This window comes from Lygodium microphyllum, chromosome 17, assembly GCF_053477565.2.
Source record: "Lygodium microphyllum isolate KBCC chromosome 17, Lygodium_microphyllum_v1.1.10, whole genome shotgun sequence".
Lineage (NCBI taxonomy): Eukaryota > Viridiplantae > Streptophyta > Polypodiopsida > Schizaeales > Lygodiaceae > Lygodium > Lygodium microphyllum.
Genome location: NC_141151.1, coordinates 104,981,331 through 105,008,190, shown reverse-complemented (window position 1 = coordinate 105,008,190; position 26,860 = coordinate 104,981,331). Strand labels below are relative to the sequence as shown.

Genomic DNA, 26,860 nt, shown 5'->3' with positions numbered 1-26,860 from the left:
GCATGGCATTATTGTGAATAGAGTAATTATTTTGCTGCATTGCTGTCATTGCAAACCAGTATTATATTCATGCCTGAAAACAAAGGGTTGTTGCATTGATCCTTCCCATATGCATTCCAATAGGTTGTGTCTTGCATTTCCCTAATTTCTTCATGCATTTCCCACAATAAAAGAGCTACAATCCCACTTTTATGTGCTTGGCTATATTTTCAGTGATTTTTCACAAGATAATTGTTCCATGGTGCACAATTACCCTGCCACATTCAATTTTGGCCTCCAACTAATTGTACTGTGTCAAAAATTGCAAATGAATACTTATTCCTACCAAATCTAAAATTGGCAAGCAACATTTGAACCCAATTTTGTGGAGCATTTGCCTTGACAATTTTCTTGCATGGTCCCATTCAATCCCACACTATTATTCTCACAATTAGAGGGATTTCTCATGAAGAAATAGTGAGAAAATCACTTTCTTCACAGACAAAGTTGTCTAGGAAGTGTACAAGGCTTGAGATCTTGAAGGATAAGAGAGGATCTCAGCCTATTGCACTACAATAATCTGACAGTAGCATACATTGTTGTAAATGGAGTTACTCGGTTGACCAATGGATTGCCCATATTAAGAGGAGAAGATTGATTGGTGTTACTATTAGAAGTGTCAAAAATAACAGGTATGCTTTGATACCATGTCAAAATAAGCGACATTGCAGAGAGAGAGTAGGATTTGCAGGAGTAACATAGACTGTGTACAGAAAATATTGAGAGAGGAGAAACTCAGAAAGACAAGAAGAATACCGTGATGATACATTGAATCATGCTATGAGAAGAAAAGTTGATACACCGGAGCTGAAGCTTAGAAGATAGCTGCATTGTCGTGTCTGAATTAGGCGGTAGCACCTGTGGGAAATCTGCAAAATGGAGGGAGCGAAGGTAGTCCTCCGGGCAATGGGCTATTGAAGTAATTAGTGGAAGGCGAAGGACAACTGTGGAGGGAGCAAAACCTAGCCCTCTAATACCATTGGAGATATGGAAGATGATCACTAGTTGTCGAGGGAGCAAACCACAGTCCTCTAGTGTTGGGGAGTGACTTGGGTAGCAAAATACAAATCCTAGAGTGTCAAAGCTGTCAAAACGTAGGGAGAGCAATCCAAATACTGAAGCCTGGTAGATAATGACGATGCCAAATGATGAAGGATGAAGTGGGCTACAAATACGCAGGTCCTAGTAGCCTTTGTTATGATAAGTGACACTAGGTGATGCAAGAGAAGCCAGGCTACAAAACCGCAGGTCTCCTAGCAGCCCTTGTGATAGACAAATGATGAAATCACTGATGCTAGATGGTGTAGACTATCACCAAAGGCTAGGATGTTGATGTCAAGCTGGAGATGATGACACCAGGTAAGGAGTGTGAGATGGAGAGAGGATTGAATCTCACCTCAAAGTGCACTAGACAGTGTGGAGAGTGAGGCATGACACCCAATGCAATAGACTGAAAGAGTGTAATTTGAAAGTACAAAGTACAACCCTTAAACTTTAGGGTTGCAGGGGGTGTTCACACCCGAACACGATAAGTGTCCATAAGTGTGTGACCTAAGCACATGCGAAATAAGATAATAAGTTTGGGGAAAAAAACCTCTCGTACAGAGAGTAAAAAGTGTCCCAGTGTCCTAATGATCACTGACACTCCTCTCTGAGCGTAGGCGTGAGTGAGAAAGCCAAGAAACCCCCTGGAGTGAAGAGTGATAAAAAGTACAAGGATCATCCGCCACCAAAGGAGATCAAATTTAAAGTATTGTGAAATGCTTCAAATTTTTCACGAGGAAGAGCTTTGGTGAAGATGTTTGCCACATTACTAGTGGTAGGGCAATAGACAAGGCTGATATCACCTTCATGTAGCCTCTCTCTGACAAAGTGATAATGTATCTCAATGTGTTCCGTGTGTGCATGAAACACTGGGTTTCTTGCCACTACAATGGCACTCTGACTGTCACACTGAACAAAGGAGTAGGCTCTGTAAAATCAGCTAGCAAGTGTCTAATCCATATGCATTTAACTGTAGTAGTGAAGGTTGCCTTGTATGCAGCTTCACATGACAATGTGGCAATAGTGGATTGTTTCTTGCTAAGCTAAGATATGCAAGATTAGCCACGAAAGAAACAATTGCCACCAGTGGAGTGACACGAATCATAATCACCAGCCCAATAAGAATCACTATAAGCATGTAACTGTAGTGGTCCTTCCTTGGCATAAGGCAATCCAAGAGATCTAGTACCCTGCAAGTAACGAAAGGCATGCTTAACAGCTTGCCAATGTGACATGCATGGCTGATGCATATATCTGCTCAGGGCTGAAACTGCAAACTGTATATCCGGCCTAGTGTTGCATAGGTAAATACGAGATGCAGCTGCTGGAGCATATGTGTGCATATCAAATAAATCATTGTCATCATGTAATGACAGCTTTAGTCGAGGTTCCATTGGTATATAGACTGACTTGCAATCTTGTAAGCCAAACTTCTCAAGAAGTTTACCAATGTATCTTGATTAAGATAAACCAATACCTCTAGCATCATGTATGAACTGAATGCCCAAGTAATAATGCAAGAAGTAAGTCAGACATCTCAAAAGTTTGCTGTAAATTTTGTTTGAATGCTGAAATCTGATCAGCATGTGTTCCTGTAAGCAAAAGATCATCAACATATAGACAAATGTTCAGCATGGATCCCTCCTCTTTACATACGTAAAGGGTAGAAACATATGAGTTGTTTATAAATCCTTGGCTGAGCAAAAAAGCATCTATCTTTGTATACCAAGCTCTAGGAACTTGTTTCAAACCATATAAAGTCTTTTTCAGCTTGCAAACCAAGTGTTCAGATCCCTCAACTGCAAAACCAATGGGCTGCTGTACATATACTTCCTCATAGAGTTTCCTATGTAAAAATGCAGTTTTAATATCCAACTAATGCACAATCCATCCATAATGGGCAGCCAAAGCAACCATAGACCTGAAGGTCGTCATTTGGGATGTAGGAGGAAATGTCTCCTCATAGCCAATGCCTTTCTTCTATGCATAGCCTTTAGCTACAAGCCTTGCCTTATATTTGTCAATGGATCCATTTGAATTCCATTTCAGCTCGTAGACCCATTTTGTTCCAATGGCTTTCTTCCCAAAGGGCAAAGACACCAAGTCCCATGTTTGATTCTTAGTTATAGAATCCAATTCAGCTTGCATTGCTGCCATCCAATGCATACTTTGTGTGCATCTTCAAAACATTTAGGCTCCTCATCATCAAGTGTGCTTGCTGCCATAACAAACTCCATGGTATGTGTAGTATCATGCATACGAGCTTGCCTTCTAGTACGACCAGCCATGGGTGCATCCAGATGACTATCTTTCATAGTTTATAAATACCATCTAAGCATTTGTCTTGCCTCTTGACTGTGCATAAGCTCTTGCTGAATTTCAATTTCAGCACTTTGCTGGATATTCAGATTAGCCAATGGCTGATTTTCTGTATTTTCCAATGGAGCAACTGGCTCAACATTGAGTTCACTTGCTGAAACTGCAGCTAAATCATCAAATGTAATGGGGAGCAGCCCTTCAAATACATCATGGGCAGCCTGATATGTGTTTAAACTAGGAAGGGACAATTTTGATTTTTCATCAAATAGTACATCCCTACTGACAAACACCTTTTTAGAGACAGAATCATAGTCGTAGCCTTTTCTCTCACTACTATATCCATAAAAATGCATTTGATAGAAATGTTATCCAACTTTTTTCTGAGTACTTGGGGAATGTGTGCATATGCAAGATACCCAAAGGTACGAAAGTGTCCAACAAAAGGTTTGCTGTTGTTCCAAGCTCTCAAAAGGTGTAATGTTCTTTAATGCTTTGGTGGGGCATCTGTTCAAAACATGGCAACCATACATAATGTCTTTCATCTAAAAACTGTGTGGCAAGCTCTTTGCTTTCAGCATACATCTTGCCATCTCCACGAGTGACCAATTCTTCCTCTCTGCAACCCCATTTTGCTGTGGAGTATAAGCAGTAGTGAACTGATGAACAATGCCCTTTTGTTTCAAAAAAAAATTCAGCATAGAGTACATATATTCCCCCCCTTGGTCAGAATGGAGAGTCTTTATGTTACAGTCAAATTGGTTTTCAACAAGTGCAACAATAGCCAAGAATGCATCATACACTTCTGACTTTTTTACGAAAGAATAGACCAAACAGAATCGAGTAAAGTCATCAATAAAAGTCACAAAATAGTAACATTCTCCCAATGACATTGTTTGCATAGGCCGACATACATGTGAATGCACTAATTGTAACTTGGCTGTGGCTCTAAAAGCAACATCACGGGGAAACGAAAACCGATGCAGTTTTCCCAAAATACATCCCTTGCATAAGTACTGAGGAGGTCTCTCTAGAAGAGGTAATTCATCTAGCATCTGTGTACGCTGTAAGAGCATTAAGCTACCAAAGTTCACATGCCCCATGCGAGCATGCCGTAACTTTGCCTGTATCATAGCAAGAGTAAGAGTGGATGCCAAGTACATTGAATGATCAATTGAAAGAGCATCCAACTCATATAACCCATGACATAAAGTGCTAGTCAAGACTAAAGTCATGTGTTCTTTGTCTCTCACCATGCATCTGTCATCATCAAATGTGACCTGCAATCCACAATGTGCCAATTAAGAAATAGAGAGTAGATTCTTCTTTATACGTGGCACAAACAAAGCATGCTGTAGGTGGAGAATAGAGCCATCAATGGATGTGTGCACAGTCTCCCCAATACCTCTAGCAGGGTATGATGCATTGTTGGCACATTGTACAGACTTGCCAACTGGAGCAACATCAATAAAAGCAAATAAATCTCTGCGAGATGTGATGTGTCTAGAAGCACCACTGTCAAAAAACCAAGTGATTGCATCCTTAGTAGAGCTAAATGCTCGATCAGTCTTAGAAGTGTCATAACTGCATGTGTAAAAGCAATAGTCCCTGTCTGCAACAAAGAACGCAGAATCAATAGCAGTGGAAGGAGCATAAAAAACAGACATTCTTGACTCCTTTTTCTTCTCCTTGGTGATGCACTTTCTACACTTAGTGATGTAGTGACCTGGCTTCTTGCAATAATGGCATTTTCCCTTTTTGGCTTGCGTGCCCCCTTGTTTTTTACTTCCTTGTGAGGTGCCTGAAGTCCTAGAGCTTTGCGGAGCATTGTTTACTTGGCTGCCTTTGCCCTTGTGTCTAGCTGTAAAAGGTTGTTCAGAGGCTATGACATGCACACTGATATTTCTTCTTTTTTGCTCGTCCTTTAGAAGCAAACTAACTAAGTGAAGAAAGGAAATAGGCTATGGGGCTATCCTCATTGTGAGGTTTAGGGTAGTGTGGAAAGCCAAGTACGAAGGAGGTAATGAGTTCAATGTAGTAGATATCAGCTGTGCATCTGAATAGTACTCATTGACATTCATAAGTTGGTCATGCAAGTCGTGAATTTTGTTCAAGTGATCCTACATAGAATCACCCTCATCCATCTTCAATGTCTCAAGCTCTTTCTTTAAGAAAGAGATGCGGGCCTCATTCTTACCAGCAAACATCTGCTCCAAAGTTAGCCAAGCTTCTCGTGAAGAAGTTGTCGAACGAATGTGGGGGATGATGGACCGCTGAATTGCCAATGCAATCAACGACAAAGCCTGTGCATGTCGTGTATCCCATGCTTTTTGAGCTGCTGATCTTTGGGAAAGTGGCTGAAGTGGGGCAGGCTGAACAGGTTGAGGTGCCCGTTGTCCACGTCCTCTTGGAGGAGTAGTAGGAGCCACAACTCCGGGCCTAACTTCTTCTCCATTGACATAATTCCAAAGATTTTTTGCAACAAGCACATTCTTCATCATGAAGGACCAAGTGAGTAATTGTTACCATCCAATCTGTCGTCTTTGGATACATAGGTAAAGACATCACCTCTCTGATTTGCCATGATAATCAATGCCGAAAGAAGCAAATGAGCAATGTCCAGGCTGGACCAACCTGGAAATCTCAAAATTTCCGGAAATTACAGCAAATAGCTTGCTGCAATTAGTACACTGAGGTACACACTGTCAAAACTGTCTGTAATGCATGTAGTCCAAGGTGCATTCAGTGTTTAGCAACTTTGTATGAGCCAAAACCCCAAAATTTCTTACCCCCAAATTGTCCAAAATAGTCTATCTCTAACTGAGACTGTAGTACATGTGCCAATGTCTTGAAAAAACTCAATAGCCTAACCCCCCCCCCCCCCTCCCAATTTCTGATAAATTTCACAAGAAATTTGTATCAACCGTGTCGTAGACACGTATCCAAACCGCTGTACTTGTTGGGCAAAAGCCCCTTTTCCAGATATGAATTTGGAGTGAAAAGATAAAAATTTTAAAAAATATATATGAAATCAAGTGATTACTCAAGCTATAGATACAGGTGCAGGCGGCACCTCCCGGCGAGCTGGCGGGTAGTTGAGTACAGGCGGGCATAGTTACAGGCGCAGACGCAGATACAGGCGCAAGCGGGGATAGGCGGCGCAAGTACAGGGACCAGGTGGCAACGCATGGACAAAACGATGGTGTTGGAGGTAGGTGTGAGAGAGGGCAGTACGCTGGCGGACAGGCGGCGCTTAACAGGCGCAGGCGGTGCTATTGACGGATGTTAGAACCCTGGCGGGAGGGCACAGAATAGATAGACAGCATTAAGGTCACTGGTTAGGGGCATCCACTCTTACTTCTTGGGGTAGAACATCTGCTTTTCACAGGATCAGGCTGACTGAGCGGGAGCAAGGCAGCTCCTAGTGTTGACAGTAGAGAGGGGGGACTGATCTATACTAAACCAGGACTCCTAAGCGGCAGAGTTGAACTGAGTAGGAACTCCGGGAGGCTGAGCGGAGCTGAACTGAGCAGAGCGCCGCTCTGATACCAAATGTGCGAGGGAGAGAGAATCGAAGCTTAGCTCAGAGTGCAATAGACAGTGTGGAGAGTGAAGCACGACACCCAATGCAATAGATTGAAAGAGTGCAATCTAAAAGTACAAAGTACAATCCTGAAACCTTAGGGTTGTAGGGGGTGTTTACACCGAACACGATAAGTGCTCGTAAGTGTGTGACATAAGCACATACAAAATAAGACAATAAATCTGGGGGAAAAAACTTCTTGTACTAAGAGTAAAAAGTGCCCTAGTGTCCTATTGATCATTGACACTCTTTTGTGAGCGTAGGCGTGAGTGAGAAAGCCAACAAGGAGAAGGCCCCCAGATTGAAAAATGTAGGTGAAGGTGGAGCGTGAAGGAGAAGGGTACTAATGCCAAGCAGATGATGGTAACGCTAGGTGGAAGATGCTCCAAATGCAAGGCTTGATAATGAAATAGGGCACTTTAAGCAGAAGAGGAAGAATGAAGGTAGCCACGAGCCATGAATCACAATGTCCTCTTGAAGGGGTGTGAGGGTAGTGAAAGGGGCTGGTGAGAGAAGGGAAGTGGTCGTGATGATTGAAGAAGGTAGTGAAGAATAATTGAAGAGAGCGGTGAAAAATAAGTGAAGTGACTGCCTATTTATAGGCATAAGCTATCTAGGATCGCATACCACTATGTGGGTGTCCATTGAAAAAATGGCCAAAATGTGAACACCAGTCCTTTTTGGGGCTATCAATACAAAACCCTAAATGATGTGTGTAAACTGAAGAAGTGGTTTCTCAACACCCTCTCTCAAGCCCAAACAGGGATGAAGAAAGAGGAGTGAAGAGATATACGATGAAGAAGAGGAGGATCCTAGAGGTCCAAAATTTCCACCTGAAAGGTCTATTGTAGTAAGGAACAATAGATAGGATGAAATGTATAACTTGACTCCACCTCGGGAGAGAAGCCACTAGCTCCGTACCTCCATGCTAGAAGGAATTCGAAGGCCTTATCACCAAGTTGTGGCTAAACCTCCAAGGCCCCAATCTAGGCAGTCTTTGAAGATCCTGGGTATCAGAAAAAATGACAGCTCGAGGACAACCATCCCAAAAGAGTAAAGGGTAGGTAATGAACCTCATTCCCCCTCTAAAGGCGAACAAGTAGAAGCCCCCTTTGAGGGTAAAGAGAGTATATCCCCTCTGAATCCCCCTTTGTGAGAGAGAGAGAATCTAAAAACTCATGGATTATGGACTTTGAATCATCTAATGATGAAGGAAGTGTTGCTGGTTGTGCTGAAGACGGTATCTAGGGTTTTGAAGATATCAAAGAACTCCTAGAGGTGGCCTCTCGAACCTGAGTAGTGGAGGGTGGGAAAAAGGGAGGCTCAAGTTGAGCCAAGGGTGGGCAACAATCACTGTCTCTCAGTGGAGCGGATTGCAGAGTTGAAGTAATAGAAGGGATCGAACAATCACTATCTCTTTAAGGAGCGGATTGTGGAGGGGACGGTATCCAACAATCATTGTCTCTTGGGGGAGTGGAGTACAGAACCGTGGGTTATCAAGGTGGCGTTCCTAAAACAACCTATGGCTTGAAGGGCTTGGTGCGCATTAGATGCGTCCTATTGCCTTGAGCATAAAAATCTGAAAGCTCATGCATAATAAACTTTGTGGCCCAAAAGGGAGAGGTGGCACAACGAGTGCCTAGGGGTAGACACGTATACTCTAGCGGGGTAGGAAGTAAAGGTCCATGGTGGCAAGCATTGGTGGGGGTTGTGGTGATGCCAGAAGGGGAGCACCCAGTGGTTTGTCCATCTCCCTGTGGAGAAGTTATAGCACTGGAGTGCCAACCTATAAAAGGGAGGGTGGGTGGGAGAGGAAGAGAAATGTATTTCTATCTCTTGGTGATGTAGCGGAAATGAAGGGGGAAATCAGTAGATGGTGCCGAATCCACAATCTATCTTTGCCTTCTTTGATGAACAGGGTCTTTAGCTCTCTAACCTCCTGCACTTTGATACCATGTCAAAAATAATAGGTATGCTTTTATACCATGCCAAAATAAGCAATAGTGTAGAGAGATAGTAGGGTTTGTGGGGAGTAACAAAGAGTGTGTATGACAAATACTGAGAGAGAAGAGAAACTCAAAAACACAAGAAGAACATGGTGATCATGCACTGAATCATGCTATGAGAAGAAAAGCTGATACAACAGAGCCGAAGCTTAGAAGATAAGTGCACTGTCTTGTTTGAATTAGGCAGTAGCACGTGTGGGAAATCTGCATAGTGGAGGGAGCGAAATGTAGGATTCCGAGTAGTGGGTTATTGAAGTAATCACTAGAAGTTGAAGGACAGCTGTCAAGGGAGCAAACTATAGTCCTCTGATGCCATTAGAGATGTGGAAGATTATCACTAGCTGTTGAGGAAGCGAACCGTAGTCCTCTAATGTTGGGGAGTGACCTGGGCAGCAAAATCCAAATCCCAGAGTGTTGGAGCTGTTAGAAGTAGGGAGAGCAGCGTGGATGCTGATGCCTCGTGGATAATGATGATGCCAAATGATGGAGGATGAGCTGGGCTACAAAAACATAGGTCCCGATAGCCTCTTTGATAGACGAGTGATGCTAGGTGATGGACGAGAATCCAGGCTGCAAAAACGCACGTCCCAACAGCCCATTGTGATAGACAAATGATGAAATCAGTGATGCTAGGTGGTGTAGACTCTCACTAGAGGCCAGAATGCTAACACTAAGCTAGAGACAGCCAAGGAGAAGACCTCTAGACTGAAAACCGTAGGTGAAGGTGGAGCCTGAAGGAGAAGGGTGTTGATGCCAAGAAAATGATGGTAATGCCAGGTGGAAGATGCTCTAAATGCAAGGCTTGATGATGGAACAGGGCGCCTGAAGTAGAAGAGGAAGGGTGAAGGCAGCCACGAGCCACGAACCGCAATGTCCTCCTGAAGGGGTGTGAGGGCAGTGGAAGGGGCTGGTGAGAGAAGGGAAGTGGTGGTGGTGATTGAAGAACGTGGTGAAGAATGACTGAAGAGAGTGGTGAAGAATGAATGAAGTGATTGCCTATTTATAGGCATAAGTTGTCCACGGTGGCATACCACTGTGCGGGTGTCCACTGAAAAAATGGCCAAAATGTGGACACTAGTCCTTTTTGGGGCTCTGAGTGCGAAACCCTAAATGAAGTGTGTAAATTGAAGAAGTGGTTTCTCAACAAGAAGGGGATGCAGCAATGGAAGAATAGAAGAATGCTGAAATAAATTGTTATACACAAGATAAAAAGAAAGAAAGATCTATTAACGTCTCTAGAAGGCCAGGATGGCCTATGAGACCATAACCAATACAACTGGTATCATCATCTCTCATTAGAGAAGAAAAACAAAATTATGTCTAGATCTACACGATAATTTGAAATGGGAAATGAAAATAAGGAAAGAGTATAGAGACCTCTCAGTCTATGGAATCCACCAAAACTTTGCCAACTATCTCCAATCGAATCAGCATGGTAATCTTCATCTGTAGTGAGCAATCGTGGTGCAAATGTGTTGCGTATGAGCATGCCTATGTTGAAGTGCAGGTACCCTAGGGCGTTGTGCTCTGCATAACACTGTAGCTCTGTCTACTCTGATGCCACCTGATGATGTTCCTCGATGGCGCTTGGTAGAAGAAAGAAAGAAAGACAAAAAGATATATTAAAGTCTACATAAGGCCAATGTGGCCTATGAGACAAAATCCAGAGTACATCCATGTCTAATGTCATCTCATTAGTAAGGTAAAGATAACATTACAAATAAGTGGGTGGCCTATGAAACAATACTGAAAATAACTATATGATGGGACTATACTAGGGTTGAACCATGTGCAGTGTTGTTCCATTGATAGAAAATAAAAAAAAAAGGAAAGGAGAACCAGATCTGATAGAACCATGTACAAAAGTGTGGTGGAGACTATGGGCTATAGCTGATCTCAAGATTTGCACAAGATCTCAGCTATGATGCGGTCCCTAGTTGCTCCACTGATATGCGTGGTGGTGAGTCTTCAGTATCTCGTGATAATATCTCTAATCCGACTGTGGTGTGGTCTCCTTAGACGTGGTTCTAGTAGATGGGGTCGTTGTGCTTGACGAAGGAAAATGGCTCTATCTAATGTGACTCCATGGTGTGGTTTGTAATGTGTCTAGCAGGGTGGCTCTGTCTCTACTAGGTTGGTAGTGTCAGTAGGGTTGGGTCAGCAGAAGAAGTCTGTCATTGCTCTCTATGTGTCCCTTTGGGTGAGCTGGCCTCCTATCTCGCAGTAGTGCAGTTCGGTGCCTCTCGAGCTCCAGGAGAAAAAGACCTAGGCATCTGTGGTCCTCGTACTCCATGACGCAACGAAGGGATCCAAATCCATCACGGAAGAGATAGTGGTACCGTCCTTGTATGTCATAGTATACTATGCATTTGCATATGTAGTGCTCTTCTGTCTTAGGCTCTTGACCACAGAGCTGGCAAGTCCTATCCTCTGCTAGGGTATTTGTCCATTTGCCTGTCTCCATCTAAAGCCTATGTGAGGAGGTGTGAATCTGTAAGATAGCAACCCGTACACTATGGGAGAGATGGGTGTCCATATATGCTGGCCGAATAGTGAAACCATCATTAGAGAGACACAAGAAATGACTCCTATAGAACTCCATCCTCGATCCTAGAGGGAGTGGTGGATGGATCCATCTCCTTGCTGTTTCAATCCTCAAGATATTAGCTCTGATCACCTAGTTCAACTCTGATCGGCTGAGAGAAAGTGTAGGGCAATCAAGGCTATAATCCTAAGGTGGAAGACGCGGTCAATATCCAAACCATGTAGGCTCATCCAAATAGCCATCTGTGAAAACCAACAGTTCTTCTCGCCTCCTGCTGCTAGTTGTCTAGATGAGGTTAGTGCCAATCTGGAGTATCTATGGCGTGGAAGTTCCCATAGTCTGTGCCAAAAGGTCACTGCCTTGAAGAGTGTCTCTGTAACTATAGGTGTTGCCCCTAGCTTTGCTCTGACAATGGGATTTGGGGTGGAGGACTTACTCCTAATCACGCGTGCTATCATCATGATCAATGGCCTTTCCATGCTATCCCAACCATCATAATAATCCCTCTCTACTCCAATCTGATCAGTGAGTGGGCTAAGATGCCTGTGGTACAAGCTTGCAACCCCATATCTCTGCTCCATATAGTAATGTAGGTGTGACTAGGGAAAAGAGAAAAGAGAAAACATAAGCACATTCCAATGAAGAACTTAGAGATATGCTCAGGAAATGGAATCCATATACTAAACACAAGACAATCGTGTTCAACAATGAGTCACTGGTATCAACTCCTCTCTCCAACAGGACCTCTCATTCAAATCTACAAGTGGTGAATGACCAACTGTGGAGGAGGGAGCCTAAATATAAAGCCAATAATGTGATTAGGTCGACCAACGATAAATGCCAAAATCATCACCATAATGACAAATAAAAAATGCCTAAAATACTCAATAATGTTTGTCCCATTAAAACATACCCTAGACTCACTCATGAGCTAACTATATTGCTATCACCCTCTCTTAGATCATGGGTGATCTGATACAATACATTGATACAATGATAATGACTCAACCTAGTCCATATAACAAAGACCACTAGAATAGAACCATGGATATCCAAGCAGTTGATGATCAAGTGATCACCAAGGTGCCTTGATGAAAACCCAATGTTGATGTCAATCGTATTAGCTCTTGAAAATAGAGAACCATAACAGCTCTTTGTGTCTATCAATAATACCTCATAGTAGCATACATGATCATCCTATCAAAAATGCCTCTAAGCATATGTGAAATTCCCCACCTTTGGCCAAGACTACCAAAGTGTCCCTCATGTGAGCTTGGATCCTGCTCTCTGTCAAGTGACAGCCCATCATGAACCTGAAAGTCAATTCCAACTCCACGATTTCAAAACCTGCGAGACTTTTGTTGAGGTGTCAGGAAAGTCCCTCTCTAGAAACCGTGCACCTGCATACTTGTATAGATGAGGTGCACATGGCCTACCTCACCACCCTTTCATACTCCCTCTCTGATAGTAGAGGGTCATGAGGGATGATGACATTACGTGCACTAGAAAGAAACAAAAGGAGGAGTTTCCAAGCCCTTCCCTCAGTCTGAAGAAGATGATCCCTTCCGTGGCTTGGCCATGGCCTTGGTTGGACGACCTGAGTCGTAGTTGAAGGAGGTAGATGACTCTGTGGAGAATTTGGTATCTTGATTCTTCTTCTTCTCCTTCTTCTTCGTTGAAGCTGCTGACTCTTTGCAATCCTTGTGCAAATATCTCTTCTTACCATAGTGATAACATTAGGCCTTTGACTTGTTCTTTCTTTCACTCTGCTCTGAAGTTGCAAATGCCTCATTGGAGCCACCATACTAGGATGGAAGCCTTCCCTATAATTGCAAAGATACTTCATGCTCTAGCAACATCGAGGACATATGTGTAAAGCTCCCTTTTGTCGATGACGTTTGTGTTAGCGATCATTGCCTGGTCGGACTGCACAGTCCAATCGGACTGTACAGTCGGACTGCCACGTGGCAGTCCAACTTGCTGCAGTACAGTCGCCGACCTGCATTTTCTGATTTTTATAGCCGAGTTTTCAGTCTTCTGCCCACATTCTTCTGCTTGCAGATTACAGGCTGGTGGCTCGCGCAGATTCTGTCTCTGTTTGCAGATTTTAGACAGGAGACAGTGCAGACTGCAGCGGACTTCGAGGTGAACAGCAGGTTGCATCGTCGAGGTGGAGACACGCAGTCCAGTGCACTGCGCCCGTGTATATATCTGCATATCAGCAGGCTAGGAGCCAAAGGCAAAGCATGGAGCTGCATGAGGTGCAGCGAGTGCTAAACTTGGCTGGCATTTTCATGATTAGTGTACTCATTATATTGAATTTTGATTCCTAAAGAAAAATTTGTTGAAGTCTAGTAATGCCAGAAGTTTTGGGACACGGAAGAGCCCTAGCAGGCTGAGTTTTCACAGTCAGAGGGGGCTGCTTTTGCGTTTGTGATGGCATTACAGGTGAAGATGTCTACCGAGATTGACTTGGAGTTCCAGACGATTATGGACCGGAAGGTGTCTGTCTTACCGGCTCTTCCCGCAGATCAGAAGCTCGATGGCGACAACTACCGCATCTGGCGTGTGATGATGTTGGCCATCCTTGAGTCCTACGATTTAGCAGAGCTTGTACAGGAGGAGATCGACTGGCCCTCGGTGAGAGATGAGTCCAAACTCTCTTCTGATGCTCATGCGGAGTTGGCCAAGGCAGTCTCACTGGGACAAACTGAATGCCATGATTCGTTCCTTTCTTTTTCTGTCTTGTACTACAGCCATGATAGCTCACATCGAGCACTTGACGGTGGCTCGGGAGATATGGCTGGAGCTTGATCAGATGTATAACCGGATGATCCTTATGAAGCGGGTTTCTTTGGAGGTACAGATGTGGACCTTGTTTGTGAACAAGTCTTCTTCGTTTGCGGGAGCACATCAACAAGCTTAGATAACTTCAGATGCAGGTTCAGAATGCGGGGAAGCCGATTTCCTCTGAAGACATGGCGATTACACTCTTGTCCAAGTTGCCGCCACGATTCGGTGCTTTCTACTCCGCCCTTATTGCTTCGGGGCGAGAGTCCACTCTTCGGTGGGAAGAGTTGGTTCCTATGGTCTTGGACCAAGAGGAACAACTAAAGGGACATAATGCTTCCAAGTCGGAAGCACTGACAGGTCAAGCCTCTCAGAAGAAGGGGAAGGACCAAAAGAAGAAGAAGGGGGATAACAAGTCAAGGAAGGACAAGGACAAAGAATCCACATGCCATATTTGTGGAAAGACTGGCCATTGGAAAAAGGATTGCCCGGACAAAGACAAGAAGGACACCAACAAGAAGGACACGAAGGATTCTGGAGTGGTGGCTGCACCCTCATCAGCTGCATTTCTTCATCTCACTGTCATTGAGGACTCTACACCGAATGCTTCTGATGCTGCGATGACAGCTCCCCAGGCTTGAGAGTGGATCGTTGACAGTGGTGCCTCCTGGCACATGACTCCTTCATCAGATGGTGTTGCCCAGTTGCGACCTTCGCGTGGGCAGATTCTCATTGGAGATACCTCTTCAGTGTCTATTGCAGGTCGGGGTGAGATACAGCTTATTCCAGATGGACGTGGTGGTACCCATACCTCAGAGGTCTTGCATGTACTAGGTTTAGGGTATCATCTACTGTCAGTTCATAAGATTTGTTCCCTTGGACTTTTGGTGGAGTTTGATAGTGATTCGGTGCGAGTCCTTGATTGTGGGTCTAGGAAGGTTCTCTCCTCTGGATATGAGGAGAACGGCATCTACAAATTGAAGTCTTCCACCGCCCTCTCTACTCTTCTTCTTACCTCTCAGACACAGTTAGAGTTATGGCATGCTCGGTTTGGTCACCTCAACTATGATTATCTTCGGAGGGCGTCACGTGGACAGCTTGTTCGAGGGTTGCCAGATATAGTGGTGAGCCAGTAGCCATGCGTCTCCTGCATTCGTGGGAAGCATCATAGAGATGCCATTCCCCACAAAGCTTCATGGCGGTCTACTTCACCGATGGAGCTTGTATCTACGGATCTTTGTGGCCCTATGAGGAACGAGTCCTTGCGAGGGAGCTCATACTTCATGTTGATCGTAGATGACTACAACAGGATGACATGGGCCTATTTCTTGGCATTGAAGTCAGAAGCTTTCTCCCACTTCAAGGATTGACTTCTCTTTGAGGAGAACCGATCAGGCCGGAGATTGAAGACCTTGCGATCCGACAAGGGTGGTGAATTTGTTTCTAATGAGTTTGCTCGCTTTTGTGCAGATAAAGGTATTCACCAGGAGTTTGCTAATACCAACACTCCTCAAGAAAATGGCATTCTTGAACGGAAGAACCGAAGTGTGCTCGAGATGGCGCGCACCATGATGGAGCACCGATAGACACCTCAGTTTCTGTGGGCTGAGGCTGTGGCTACTGCAGTCCACATTCTTAACCGATCCCCCACTTCGGCCGTTGATGGGATGACACCTTTTGAGGCTTACTTTGGGACTAAGCCCGATGTTTCTTATTTTAGGGTCTTTGGGTGTGATATCTATGTTCACATTCCCAAGGCTCATCGTGATAAATTTGAAGCAGCTTCCCGAAGACAGGTATTTGTTGGGTACAGCTCCCAGTCCCAAGGCTATCGTTTGTATGATCCCGTCAAGCGGGATGTGTACACCAGTTGAGATGTTCGGTTTGTGGAGGTTCCGGCCATACCAGCAGGTGAGTAGCATCCCGTTCTTGGAGATCCCGGGGAGAGTTGGGCTCCCGCTACAGTTCCTATGGAGCCCGCGCCTTTTGATTCTGATTCTTTTTCTGACACAGAGTCTACTGTTCCACCGGTGACCCCCGAGGAGTTACCACCGGTGGATATCCCAGAGTCTTCAGCTGATGGAGAGAGACGAGGGCCTCCTCCTTGTTGGACCCGTGACACACTCCGTGATTCAGGGATTGAGGGGGTCCTTGAGGAGTAGGGACCGCAGGATGGTCCGCGGCGGTCACGGAGACACCAGGCACATTCTACGGAGCTTGTTTGCTCTAACTATTGTTTGATGACCCGTGTTATGCAGGATCGAGAGCCCATCTCCGTGAAGGAGGCTTTACAGTCCGCACCATGGAAGAAAGCTATGGAAGCCGAGTTGGAGGCTATTGAGAGGAATGGCACTTGGTCACTCGTGCCACGCCCCCCGAATAAGAAGGTGATTGGAGTCAAATGGGTCTTCAAGACCAAGTACCTTAGCGATGGTTCTTTGGACAAGCACAAGGCTCGCCTTGTTGCTAAAGGTTTTGCACAGTGCCCAGGGATTGATTGTCATGATACTTTTGCCCCCACTGCATATGGTGACTATTCGAGCTGTTCTTGCCTTGGCTGGCCTGTCTACCAGTTGGATGTGAAGTCGGCCTTCCTCAATGGTGATTTGAAGGAGGAGATCTATGTCGAGCAGCCTCCTGGCTTTGGATCTTCAGATGGGAAAGTCTACAGGTTGAAGAAGGCCTTGTATGACTTCCAACAGGCTCCGCGTGCATGGAACGAGAAGATTGATTTGTTCCTTCAGTCACAGTTGGGATATTGGCGTTCTAAGGCCGATCCGCAGCTTTATGTACACACTTCCGAGGCTGGTTGTGTGCTTTTTGTGTTGTATGTTGATGATTTGATTGTCACAGGTGATCATGCACAGAAGGTCCAAGAGACGAAGGCAGCTTTACATCGGACGTTCGAGATGATGGACTTGGGTCTACTCCATTTCTTTTTGGGCCATGAGATTTATCAGTCTCAGAGGGGGATCTTCATCTCTCAGCATAGATATGTACAGGAGCTCTTGGTTTCTTTTGCGATGGAGGATTGTTGGACCCTTTCTACTCCTATGGATCCGAACTGGAAGGCCACTTCCCATTCAGCTTCTCCCATGGCGGATGCTTCCCGCTATCATCAGTTGATTGGATCATTGATTTGGCTCCTTAACACTCGTGTTGATCTTTGTTTTGCTGTTGGGCTCTTGGCAGGGTTTATGAGTGAACCTCAGACGGTGCATTGGTAGGCTACTCAGAGGATACTTCGGTCTTTGAGGGGGCGTCTGATTTAGGGATTCATTATCCCGCAGGCACAGGTGGTTCAGATCTTGTTCTTGTAGGTTGGAGCGACTCCGATTGGGCCGGTGATGTGGACCACAGGCGGTCTACTACAGATTACTGTTTTACCTTGGGTGCAGGCGTTATCTCATGGAGTAGCAAGAAGCAGCCCATGGTAGCCCTTTCCTCTACTGAGACGGAGTATCGGGCCGCGTCTTCCACCACATGTGAGGCTGTGTGGCTTCGGAGATTGTTGGAGGAGCTTGGCTGCCCCCAGACTCGTCCTACTTTGCTGCAATGCGACCATGCGAGTTGCATTGCTTTGGCACGGAATCCTGTTTTTCATGCCCGGACGAAGCACATAGAGATCCAGTACCACTTCATTAGAGAGAAGCTTCTGGATGAGACCATCACCGTGGAGTATTGCAAGACAGAGGACAATCTTGCAGATTTGTTTACGAAGGCACTTCCCCAAGCTCTACTTCGGAGACATTCCAGATCCCTCAAGCTTCTGCCCTGCCCAGGCTTTGAGAGGGGGTGTTAGCGATCATTGCCTGGTCGGACTGCACAGTCCAGTTGGACTGTACAGTTGGACTGCCACGTGGCAGTCCAACTTGCTGCAGTACAGCCAACTGCTGACCCGCATTTTCTGGCGCCCAGATTTTTGGCTATTTATAGCCGAGTTTTCAGTCTTCTGCCCACATTCTTCTGCTTGCAGATTACAGGCTGGTGGCTCGCGCAGATTCCGTCTCTGTTCGCAGATTTGAGACAGGAGACAGTGCAGACTGCAACGGACTTCGAGATGAACAGCGGGTTGCATCGTCGAGGTGGAGATACGCAGTCCAGCGCACTGCGCCCGTGTATATATCTGCATATCTTTGTATACAGCACACTTTATACAGCAGATCTTCATCTTCTACTATCTCTTTCTCTCTCTTCTCTCTCTCTGTGTTCTCTCTCTCTTAGTCCTACGCTTCCGCACCGCTCCACTCTGACAGTTTGGGCATGCAAAGCATTGGCGACTCCAAGCTTTGGAGGGAGCTTATAGAGTATAGTCCCTACAAGATGAGCCTGTGGAAGGGTGGAGTGCATGTGACGAAGCTAATATTGTACTTGTGTAACATGAAGCAAGAATGACTGGATAGTATCCTTCGGCTTAGGCTTCATCTATTGGAGCTATCTATAAAGGGTAGTGGCAAGAGTAGTTGGAGCTAAAGCAGATGAACCACTAGACATAGTGGATAAACTAGATGACCATGGAATTGGTAGTACAACAAGACCTGCACCCTAACTTTAGTGTGAGATTCATATCCCTATAACAATTTTGTAACCAACATATGACCCATCATGTCTGCCCACACTAGATAGTTGGTACCATCCAATTTGTCAATCCCTCAAACTTTTTTTGCCATTTTCTCATTGCATGTATAGACAAATGCAATTGCATGCTGTCCAAGAATTTGTGTAGATACAACACAAGAAATTGGAATTCAAAACTCAACAATTTATAGAAATTAAGCCTCAATTTCAATGAATATGGGAAAGATTGATGGAAGCCCTAAGTTTGTTGATTTTTAAAATGATGAGAAACTCAATACACACGATGAAAAGGCCCAAATTTTAATAAAGAAATGCTGAGAAAATTTCCTCAAAGCATAGAAGTTCAAAATTTTGAGCTAATTAGGCAGCAATATAAGGCAAACTATGCACGTGAGAGCAGTGTTGAAGGCGGCACAAGGCATGAAACAACTAGCGATAGATGTGTAGAGGGTGATAGCTATTGCAAGTGTTTAAAGCCTTAGGAAGCACTGACTATGGCAAGAGGTGGGAGGGCTAGGTGGGTAGCTTTGAGGAGATGAGGAGGAGAGATGCCCTCTTGTTGACATGGGACTTTGGTACCTTTTTTCACATTGCCCTCTCACACGGTCTAGCATTATAGCCTACTAGATTGGTCATTCATGCAACTATTGTATTTGTGATGCACTTTGGTACTCCATATAAGGTACTTGGCATTTTACCTTGGTGGGATTTTCTTTGAGGTGCTATTAATAGATTTCTCTCCTCTTTGAAAAAAAGAAGCAGCTAGGAAGGTGGCACTATAGGGCAATGTTGGAGCTAGTGGCAAGCACACTAGCAATACTATAGAGAGGATGGGCTGCATAGCACAGATGGGCAATAGCATGCTGGAGCAGAGAATGGCCAGATGTTGTTGAAGGTGGTGATGCTAGCGATGGTAGATGTCAATGGCGAAGTAGGTGCACGGTAGGTGGATGGGTGTCGATAGGCAACAATACCATGGGAGATAGTGGCACTATTGTTGGGCACATAAGTCGCAACATGTAGTTAGCAGATCTGATGGCGTTGCAGGCAATAGGCAATTTTGGGTATGACATAGTTGGTTTTCATGGTGTTGGTGGGAGTTGGCAGTGATTGCCAGTTGGAGTGGCGAATTCGGTGCAACTAGCTAAGGTGATAGACCGAGCCGCTAGGCCATTGCAGCTTGATGGCTCAAGTGGTCGAGTTGGCAATGGTAGCTAGAAGACTAAGTGGAGTGGACTTAAGAGCTCAATAGTAGTGGTAGAAACAACTCGAGCTAGTTGGCTGCAATGGTTGTGATACCACTATTGGATTGATGCTCAATTGCATAGACACACACTGATGGTGAATAGAAAACAACAAGAAATAGAGGGATTACTGAAATGTTGCATCCACTAATGTGAGAATGATGGAATGAAAATACAATCCTAAGCTACTATAGTACCACACCCTAATGGGTGTTCACACAGAGACAAAATCCTTCCCTAGCAAGAAGATATTAAGTACCCATGTGCATATGGAGCATTCACACTAGAACGGACGAGAGAAATGTGATAAGTGTAACATCATCTTAAGTGAAAGAGAAAGGCTATTTCCTTGTTTTACTTTTTCATCCTTGGTAGAGCTAATTTGTAGTGTTGTTGGAGCTACACCTTGACCATACTACACCTTCTAGCCGTATTGGCATCATGTGTTTCTTGAATGGAGGTTTGCCACCCTTTCGTTCTATTTGAGCATCCTGATAGCCTCACAATGATGAATTAGACCATAAAGGAGTTTCCATGTATTCTAGCACTGTAGTTTTAGGCTGAGGAAGAAGATTCAAAGTGGGGATAGACAAAAGAGATGTGCATTTCAAAGCAAGAAAATTTTTCTTTGATATGTATTTGGGGGACTTTCTGTACGAGAGTGCATGGCATAGCTGTCACAAGGATGTGAAACTTTTGGATGCTTTGGTTATGCTAAGATATTTGATCAATTTAATAATCAAATGTGCAATGTTGAGATGCACATGTGACGCACATAGCAGATATTCCATGGTAACAAGCCAAGGAACTTGAGGAAGCAGTGGGTCTCGAAGGCAAAAGTTGTAACAAGTTATACCAGCTAGCTTTTGGTTGACAGTTGCTGTCAGTTTGGCCAGCCTAATTTGGTGGACAGCAAAGAATTTTCTGCTTTAAACCCTAATTCACAGTAGAAATTAGGGTTGAGCAGCCACATTAGGACTTGTGGCAGCAATTAGAGGCATTGAAGACTGATATCAGCAGCTGGAGTTCAAGGAATTGCTAGAGATTTCAGATGCTAGCCCATCCCAATTGATTTGGGGCAGCATTTGGCTAGTCAAGGGTCCATTTTGGACAAGTCCTAGGTGAAGATCAAGAGGCAAATTGATCAGAATGCTTGCTGACCATTTGTGGCAACAACGAGCATCTGGATCAGCAGAGGAGATTAAGGAATCTCATTTGTACTCCGTCCAATTGCAATATAAGTTAAATAAATATTGAAAAGGGTGCCAGTTTTTGGGCCAACAGGGTGTCCAATGTTCGACATTGTATCGTGAAGTGTGCATCAATGTTTTGTGAACTTGTTAATTGCTGTAATTAAGTTCTTAATTAGGTGTTCACCAACCTTTCCAAGAAGGAAGGTTGGTTTCAATAGCCCATTATGTACTTAGGTTGGACATCATAGTTACTAGAGGCCTACAATAGCGGCCGAGGCATGGCGGTAGTTGGGAGGACAAGAGCATTGGTTGATGTTGTTACTGATGTGGAGGGACCAATAGTTGTCTTGCTGGTGATGAGGGATACATGCTACCATTTGTAAGCCAACCTCGTTTTTGGTGATACGTGTCACTTTGACACTTGTTGTGCTGGTAGAGGCAAAGATTGAGGCTATTGTTATAGTGATGAAGCTGTTGATGACAGGGAGATGGTTGGGAGTTAAGGCAGCCAAAGTGGGGACTGGCAGCATTGGAATCAGAGTTGGAGACATTTACTCTTAGGTAGATTGGTTAACTCCTAAACTAGTGAGGGTTAGGGTATAGGGAAGTGCAGGTCCGGTGGGGCGGAGATGGATGATGGGAGCAAGAGAGTGAGAGAGCTGGCATGCTCTTTGAAGTGGAAGTCATACCTTTGTCCATGGCAGTAGAGACTCTGGTTGCCTCACCATGGTGCTGCTGGAGTAAGACTTGTGCCTAGCCAGTAGGGAAGACACTTGTGCCATCATTGTATGACTTTGTGTGCACTGTACATTGTAGGTCTTGACTTGGAGCCATAGGGATTTCATGAACCATTGGTAGCATGAATGCAGAGATTTGACCTGATAGATGCTCAAGTGAAACTCACATTATGAGACTTTAGTTTGAAAAGTTCCTCCATTTGCGCAATGGAGGGGGTGGTGATGTGTCTCCATTGGCCATCTTCTAGTGGGGTCTCTATTGGCCATCTTTTGGTAGCTTAAGGTGGGCATAATGTGGGTGCCACAATATATGCTGCATAGTTCCCTGGGCCTTTTAACACCCATTTTTGGAGACATTTATAGCCAGATGGGCCTATAAAAATAATTAATGGATCTTTTCCCAGAAAAAAACACTGATGAGAGTTGCTTCATTTACATCATGCTCTAGAACTGTCTTATGTCTGCCTGGTACTGCATATGTGCTATTGTAGGTGCTGGAACTTGGAGCTTTGATTCGTACACAGCAGGTGACATCACGTGAGCTTGTTGACATTTTCTTATCACGACTTAAGAGGTTTGTCATGTCATGTGTGTGTACTTCTCAATCATGTCGCGATATTCCATATGCAAAGTTTGAACATTATGATTGGGTTGAGTAGGTTTAAATTGAATATATTTTTGTTGCAAATATATGCATTCAGGTATAATTGCGTTCTCCAAGTTGTCATATCATATACAAAGAAGTTGGCATACAAACAGGCAGCAGCTGCTGATGACCTAATAAAGAAAGGAGTGTATCTTGGTATGCTAAGCTAAAGTACAGATCCCTTTGTACCTATTGGGATGCAGTAAGAAGTATATATGATCTTTGCTTTCTGTTTATCATTCACATTCTTCTTGCACTTTATCATGTAGACCATTTGTATATTTGCTTGTATTGGTATCACTACATGTAGATGCTCAACTTCATGCCAGTCTCTTTATGTGTGTTCACAGTATTGTTTCATTTGGAGTTAGCATTTTGGTCTCTGCAAAGGGGTTTGTGATCCTCTTCCTTGTCCAAGGTGATGGATTTCTCTCAGGAAGCCTCTACAAACTGTTGACAGATTTATCCCTTTTTGTTGAATCTACTAAGGAGCCACTTATTTTTATCAGCTTGGGATTTAGCATGTTGGAAAGTCCTCGTATGCCTTGTAAGAGCATGCAAATAGATAGCAGAAAATATTAGATGCATCTTTCATTGTGCATGGTAAATCTGGATCCGTCTTTGTAAGGAAAGTGCTGATGAACATGGATATGAGTTGAATAGGCTAGTTGCCCATCCGAATTTAATGAGTAAGAAAGCTGATATAGTGGCTAATACGAAACCCACCAAGGAAAGAGAATGTCCTGTATCTTTTCCTAGGGTTCCTTCATATAGAACTTCCATACACCATGAGGTACAGGACAACATTTTTTTGCGTACATCAGATATACATTATGAACAAGGGTGGTCCATTGCTTTCTCAGTAGCAACGGTGTTTCTTTTCTCTTAAGTCAGAAAGCTCAAGTTGCAGTTGATTTTCTCATGTTCTCATGATTTTCTTTGCAGGTCCATTGCATGGAATACCATATGGCTTGAAAGACATCATATCCGTTCCGGGGTACAGAACAACATGGGGCTCAAGTGCATTTAGAGATCAAGTAATTGATAGAGAAGCCTGGGTGTACAAACAGTAAGTTTCACTTGTTAAAAAAATAGTGTCTAAGCTTGGACTATACTGCTACAGCTCTGGATTCAGGCAGATTGTTGAATTTGAGAAAGAAATTTATGAGCATGCAGACTGTATCATCTTTCCTTGCTTGCTGTGGTGGCATCATCTTCTAGCAATTTTAATTTTTGCCATGCCTAGCTGATACTGAAAACTAGATACCTTGAGGGACTTAAAAAATACACACTACAAACCCTATATATCCAAAAATGTAAGTAAGCATAACAGAGGACAACTCATGAAACGTAAGGTCACAGAAAAACATCTAACAGATGGGTTGCATAGAAAAGTCAACCTGGAGGCCCCTATGAAGAAGCCATGTACCTTAATGGCAAGGGTATCCATTACTACATATTCACAAGATGGCAGCCAATAAAATTTCTCTAACTCCAGTACATATCAGTTTTGAAGGACATCAGAACATAACACTCCAGAAAAACCAGCTCAGATGAAGGACTCAATTTGTGGTTCAAATAAGTTCAATATTCTTCAGACTTTCTACTTTTTTGAGCATGCAAAGATTGCAGCACAAGCATTACTGGAAGAAGCCAATTAAGCACTCTGGAAAATGTAGCTGTTATATCCCTGGTAGCACCAGGTCAATCCTGCTATATCCAGCTCTCAGAAGAAGCATGAAAAAATCTCTCTAAACTCTGATTTACTGGTGTAAATATTTGCTCCAGCTTGCTGGCCACTCTGCAAAGACTAAAATCCTGCTATATCCAGCTCTCGGAAGAAGCTTGAAAAAATCTCTCTAAACTCTGATTTACTGGTGTAAATATTTGCTCCAGCTTGCTGGCCACTCTGCAAAGAATAAAATATTATTTTCTTTAAACTTTTCCTGCTGTAAATGTGCTGCATGTCCCTCTGTACCAGAGATAAGTCACAGTAAATGTAAGAATCTTCTTGCTGAATATACTTACTGCTTTTGTGGACCTGCAGCAAATCTGTCCTGATCCTGTGAATTTCTGCACTATATCTCATCAGAACTTAGACAAATCAGAAAATATCCAACCAAGTATATGCTGCCCATATATGCCCAAAACCTCCATGGCAGGCCTCTGAAGAAGACCGGACAATAGAAAAGGGAGAACCACTGTCAAAGTGATAAAAACTTGCTATGAAAGCATGTTGAAATTCATCATATTACAAGAAAAATTGCTGGTCACAAAATCTCCTCTTTTCTCTGCTCCAAAGCATGCATATATGCTGCTTGCAATTTTTGCAATCTGTTGATCCAGCTGTCCTAGATCTATTTCAAATCTGCTGGTCACAATTCAAGCCTGGAATGGCACTACCAAGTTGAAATCTTAATCCTTGCTTAAAAATAATTGTTTAACTTCTGAGGACATGACAAAGTAGCATCTGATCCGTCACAGTCTATCTAGCTGTAATCTGGCAACAACTCTGCATGTACAACAACAGAAGGTCCCCCAAGCTCTGCTACCAGTGTAAATGAAGATACAACTATTAACAGATCAGTGGTTTCTATTGCACATATGAAGAACAACCTATTCTGGATTTGCCTGTCAACGGCAGGAGGAAAGGTTGCTGCAAAGAGAGGGAGTAGCTAAGGATACAGCAGGGGAGGAAGTGGAAAGGCCTCCCTCTTCCTGCAACTGCTACAGCTGCCATTGCCCCTCTCCCCTGCCCACAACTGGTGCCCTTGCTCACACCTACTGCCCCTACATATAGAGCCGTCATTCCAATAGCTGCCACCATCCCTGCCTACCATGTCACCCACCACCCTGCTCTCAGCCACTTCCCCTCCTCTCTTGTGCTAGATCTTGTCTCTTCTGGCCATAGCAGGCAGGCAGAGGGAGGAGAGAGTTGGTGCAAAGAGGGAGAGCAGTCCTGGGGAGGGGGGTGGGGGGCACTTGTGACATGTAAGTGAGCAAGGGGGAAGGCAGCTTGTAACTCTTGGAATGTGGAGAATGTTAAAAAGCTTCTTAAAAGTACTTGCACATATTTCAAGGCTTTAATCCGAACTGGAATCTATAATATCTAGCATATGTGGTTGCAGTCTTTGTAGGTGAATGCCAGTATTCCTAGCTCAGCTATAGATTGCATTTGAATCTTCCTCATCTGAACTGGAAACTATAAAACAGCATCCTTGGTTGCAGTCTTTGTAAGTGAATGTCAGTATTCCTAGTTCAGCTATTGATTTCATTTGAGACTTTGACTGCTGCAATGCTGAATAAATGAAAATTTTCCACCTCACACTGTTGTGAGAGTTGATGTTTTGTTCTAGACTTTGTAGGTCAGCAACTACATATTTAGCAATTAACAGGGATTGTTGCAAAGAAGGTTTCTTTCTTATGTGGAAAACCTGAAGCAAAGTGGTGACATGTAAGTGAGCAAGGGGGAAGGCAACTTGTAACTGTTGGATTATGGAGAATGTTAAAAAGCTTCTTAAAAGTACTTGCACATATTTCAAGTCTTTAATACGAACTGGAATCTATAAAATCTAGCATACTTGGTTACAGTCTTTGTAGGTGAATGCCAGTATTCCTAGCTCAGCTATAGATTGCATTTTAGTCTTCCTCATCTGAACTGGAACCTATAAAACTTAGCATGCTTGGTCGCAGTTTTTGTGAATGCAATTATTCCTAGCTTGGCTATAGATTTCATTTGAGACTTTGACGCTGCAATGCTCAGTACATGAAAATTCGCCACCTCACATTGTTGTGAGAGTTGATGTTTTATTCTAGTCTTTGTAGGCCATTGACTACATATTTAGCAATTATTAGGGATTGTTGCAAAGAAGGTTTCTTTCTTATCTGGAAAACTTGAAGCAAAGTGGTTTTTAACAAGTACTGGTTTGTATTTACTCATGATTTGGACCTTAGGCTCAAGAAAACAGGAGCAGTTCTTGTAGCCAAACTAGTATCTGGATCGTTGGCATATGATGACATTTGGTTTGGGGGTCGTACAAGGAATCCTTGGAATATTGAAGAGTTTTCTACTGGATCCTCAGCTGGGCCTGCATCAAGCACATCAGCTGGTATGTTTCTGATGTATGGCAAAAGCAATT

General features: G+C 43.9%; 1 protein-coding gene across 3 annotated transcripts in view; it reads left to right on the top strand.

Annotated features, from left to right (window-relative positions):
* LOC148022224 (Amidase family protein) overlaps positions 1-26,860 on the top strand; it is a 227,549-nt gene that overhangs the window by 72,457 nt on the left and 128,232 nt on the right. For all 3 annotated transcript variants that reach the window (XM_087697868.1, XM_087697866.1, XM_087697867.1), the window contains exons 6-9: positions 22,567-22,649; positions 22,777-22,877; positions 23,667-23,790; positions 26,676-26,830. In XM_087697868.1, coding sequence (XP_087553994.1) covers positions 22,567-22,649; positions 22,777-22,877; positions 23,667-23,790; positions 26,676-26,830 — 463 coding nt within the window. The remainder of the gene's footprint in view (positions 1-22,566; positions 22,650-22,776; positions 22,878-23,666; positions 23,791-26,675; positions 26,831-26,860) is intronic.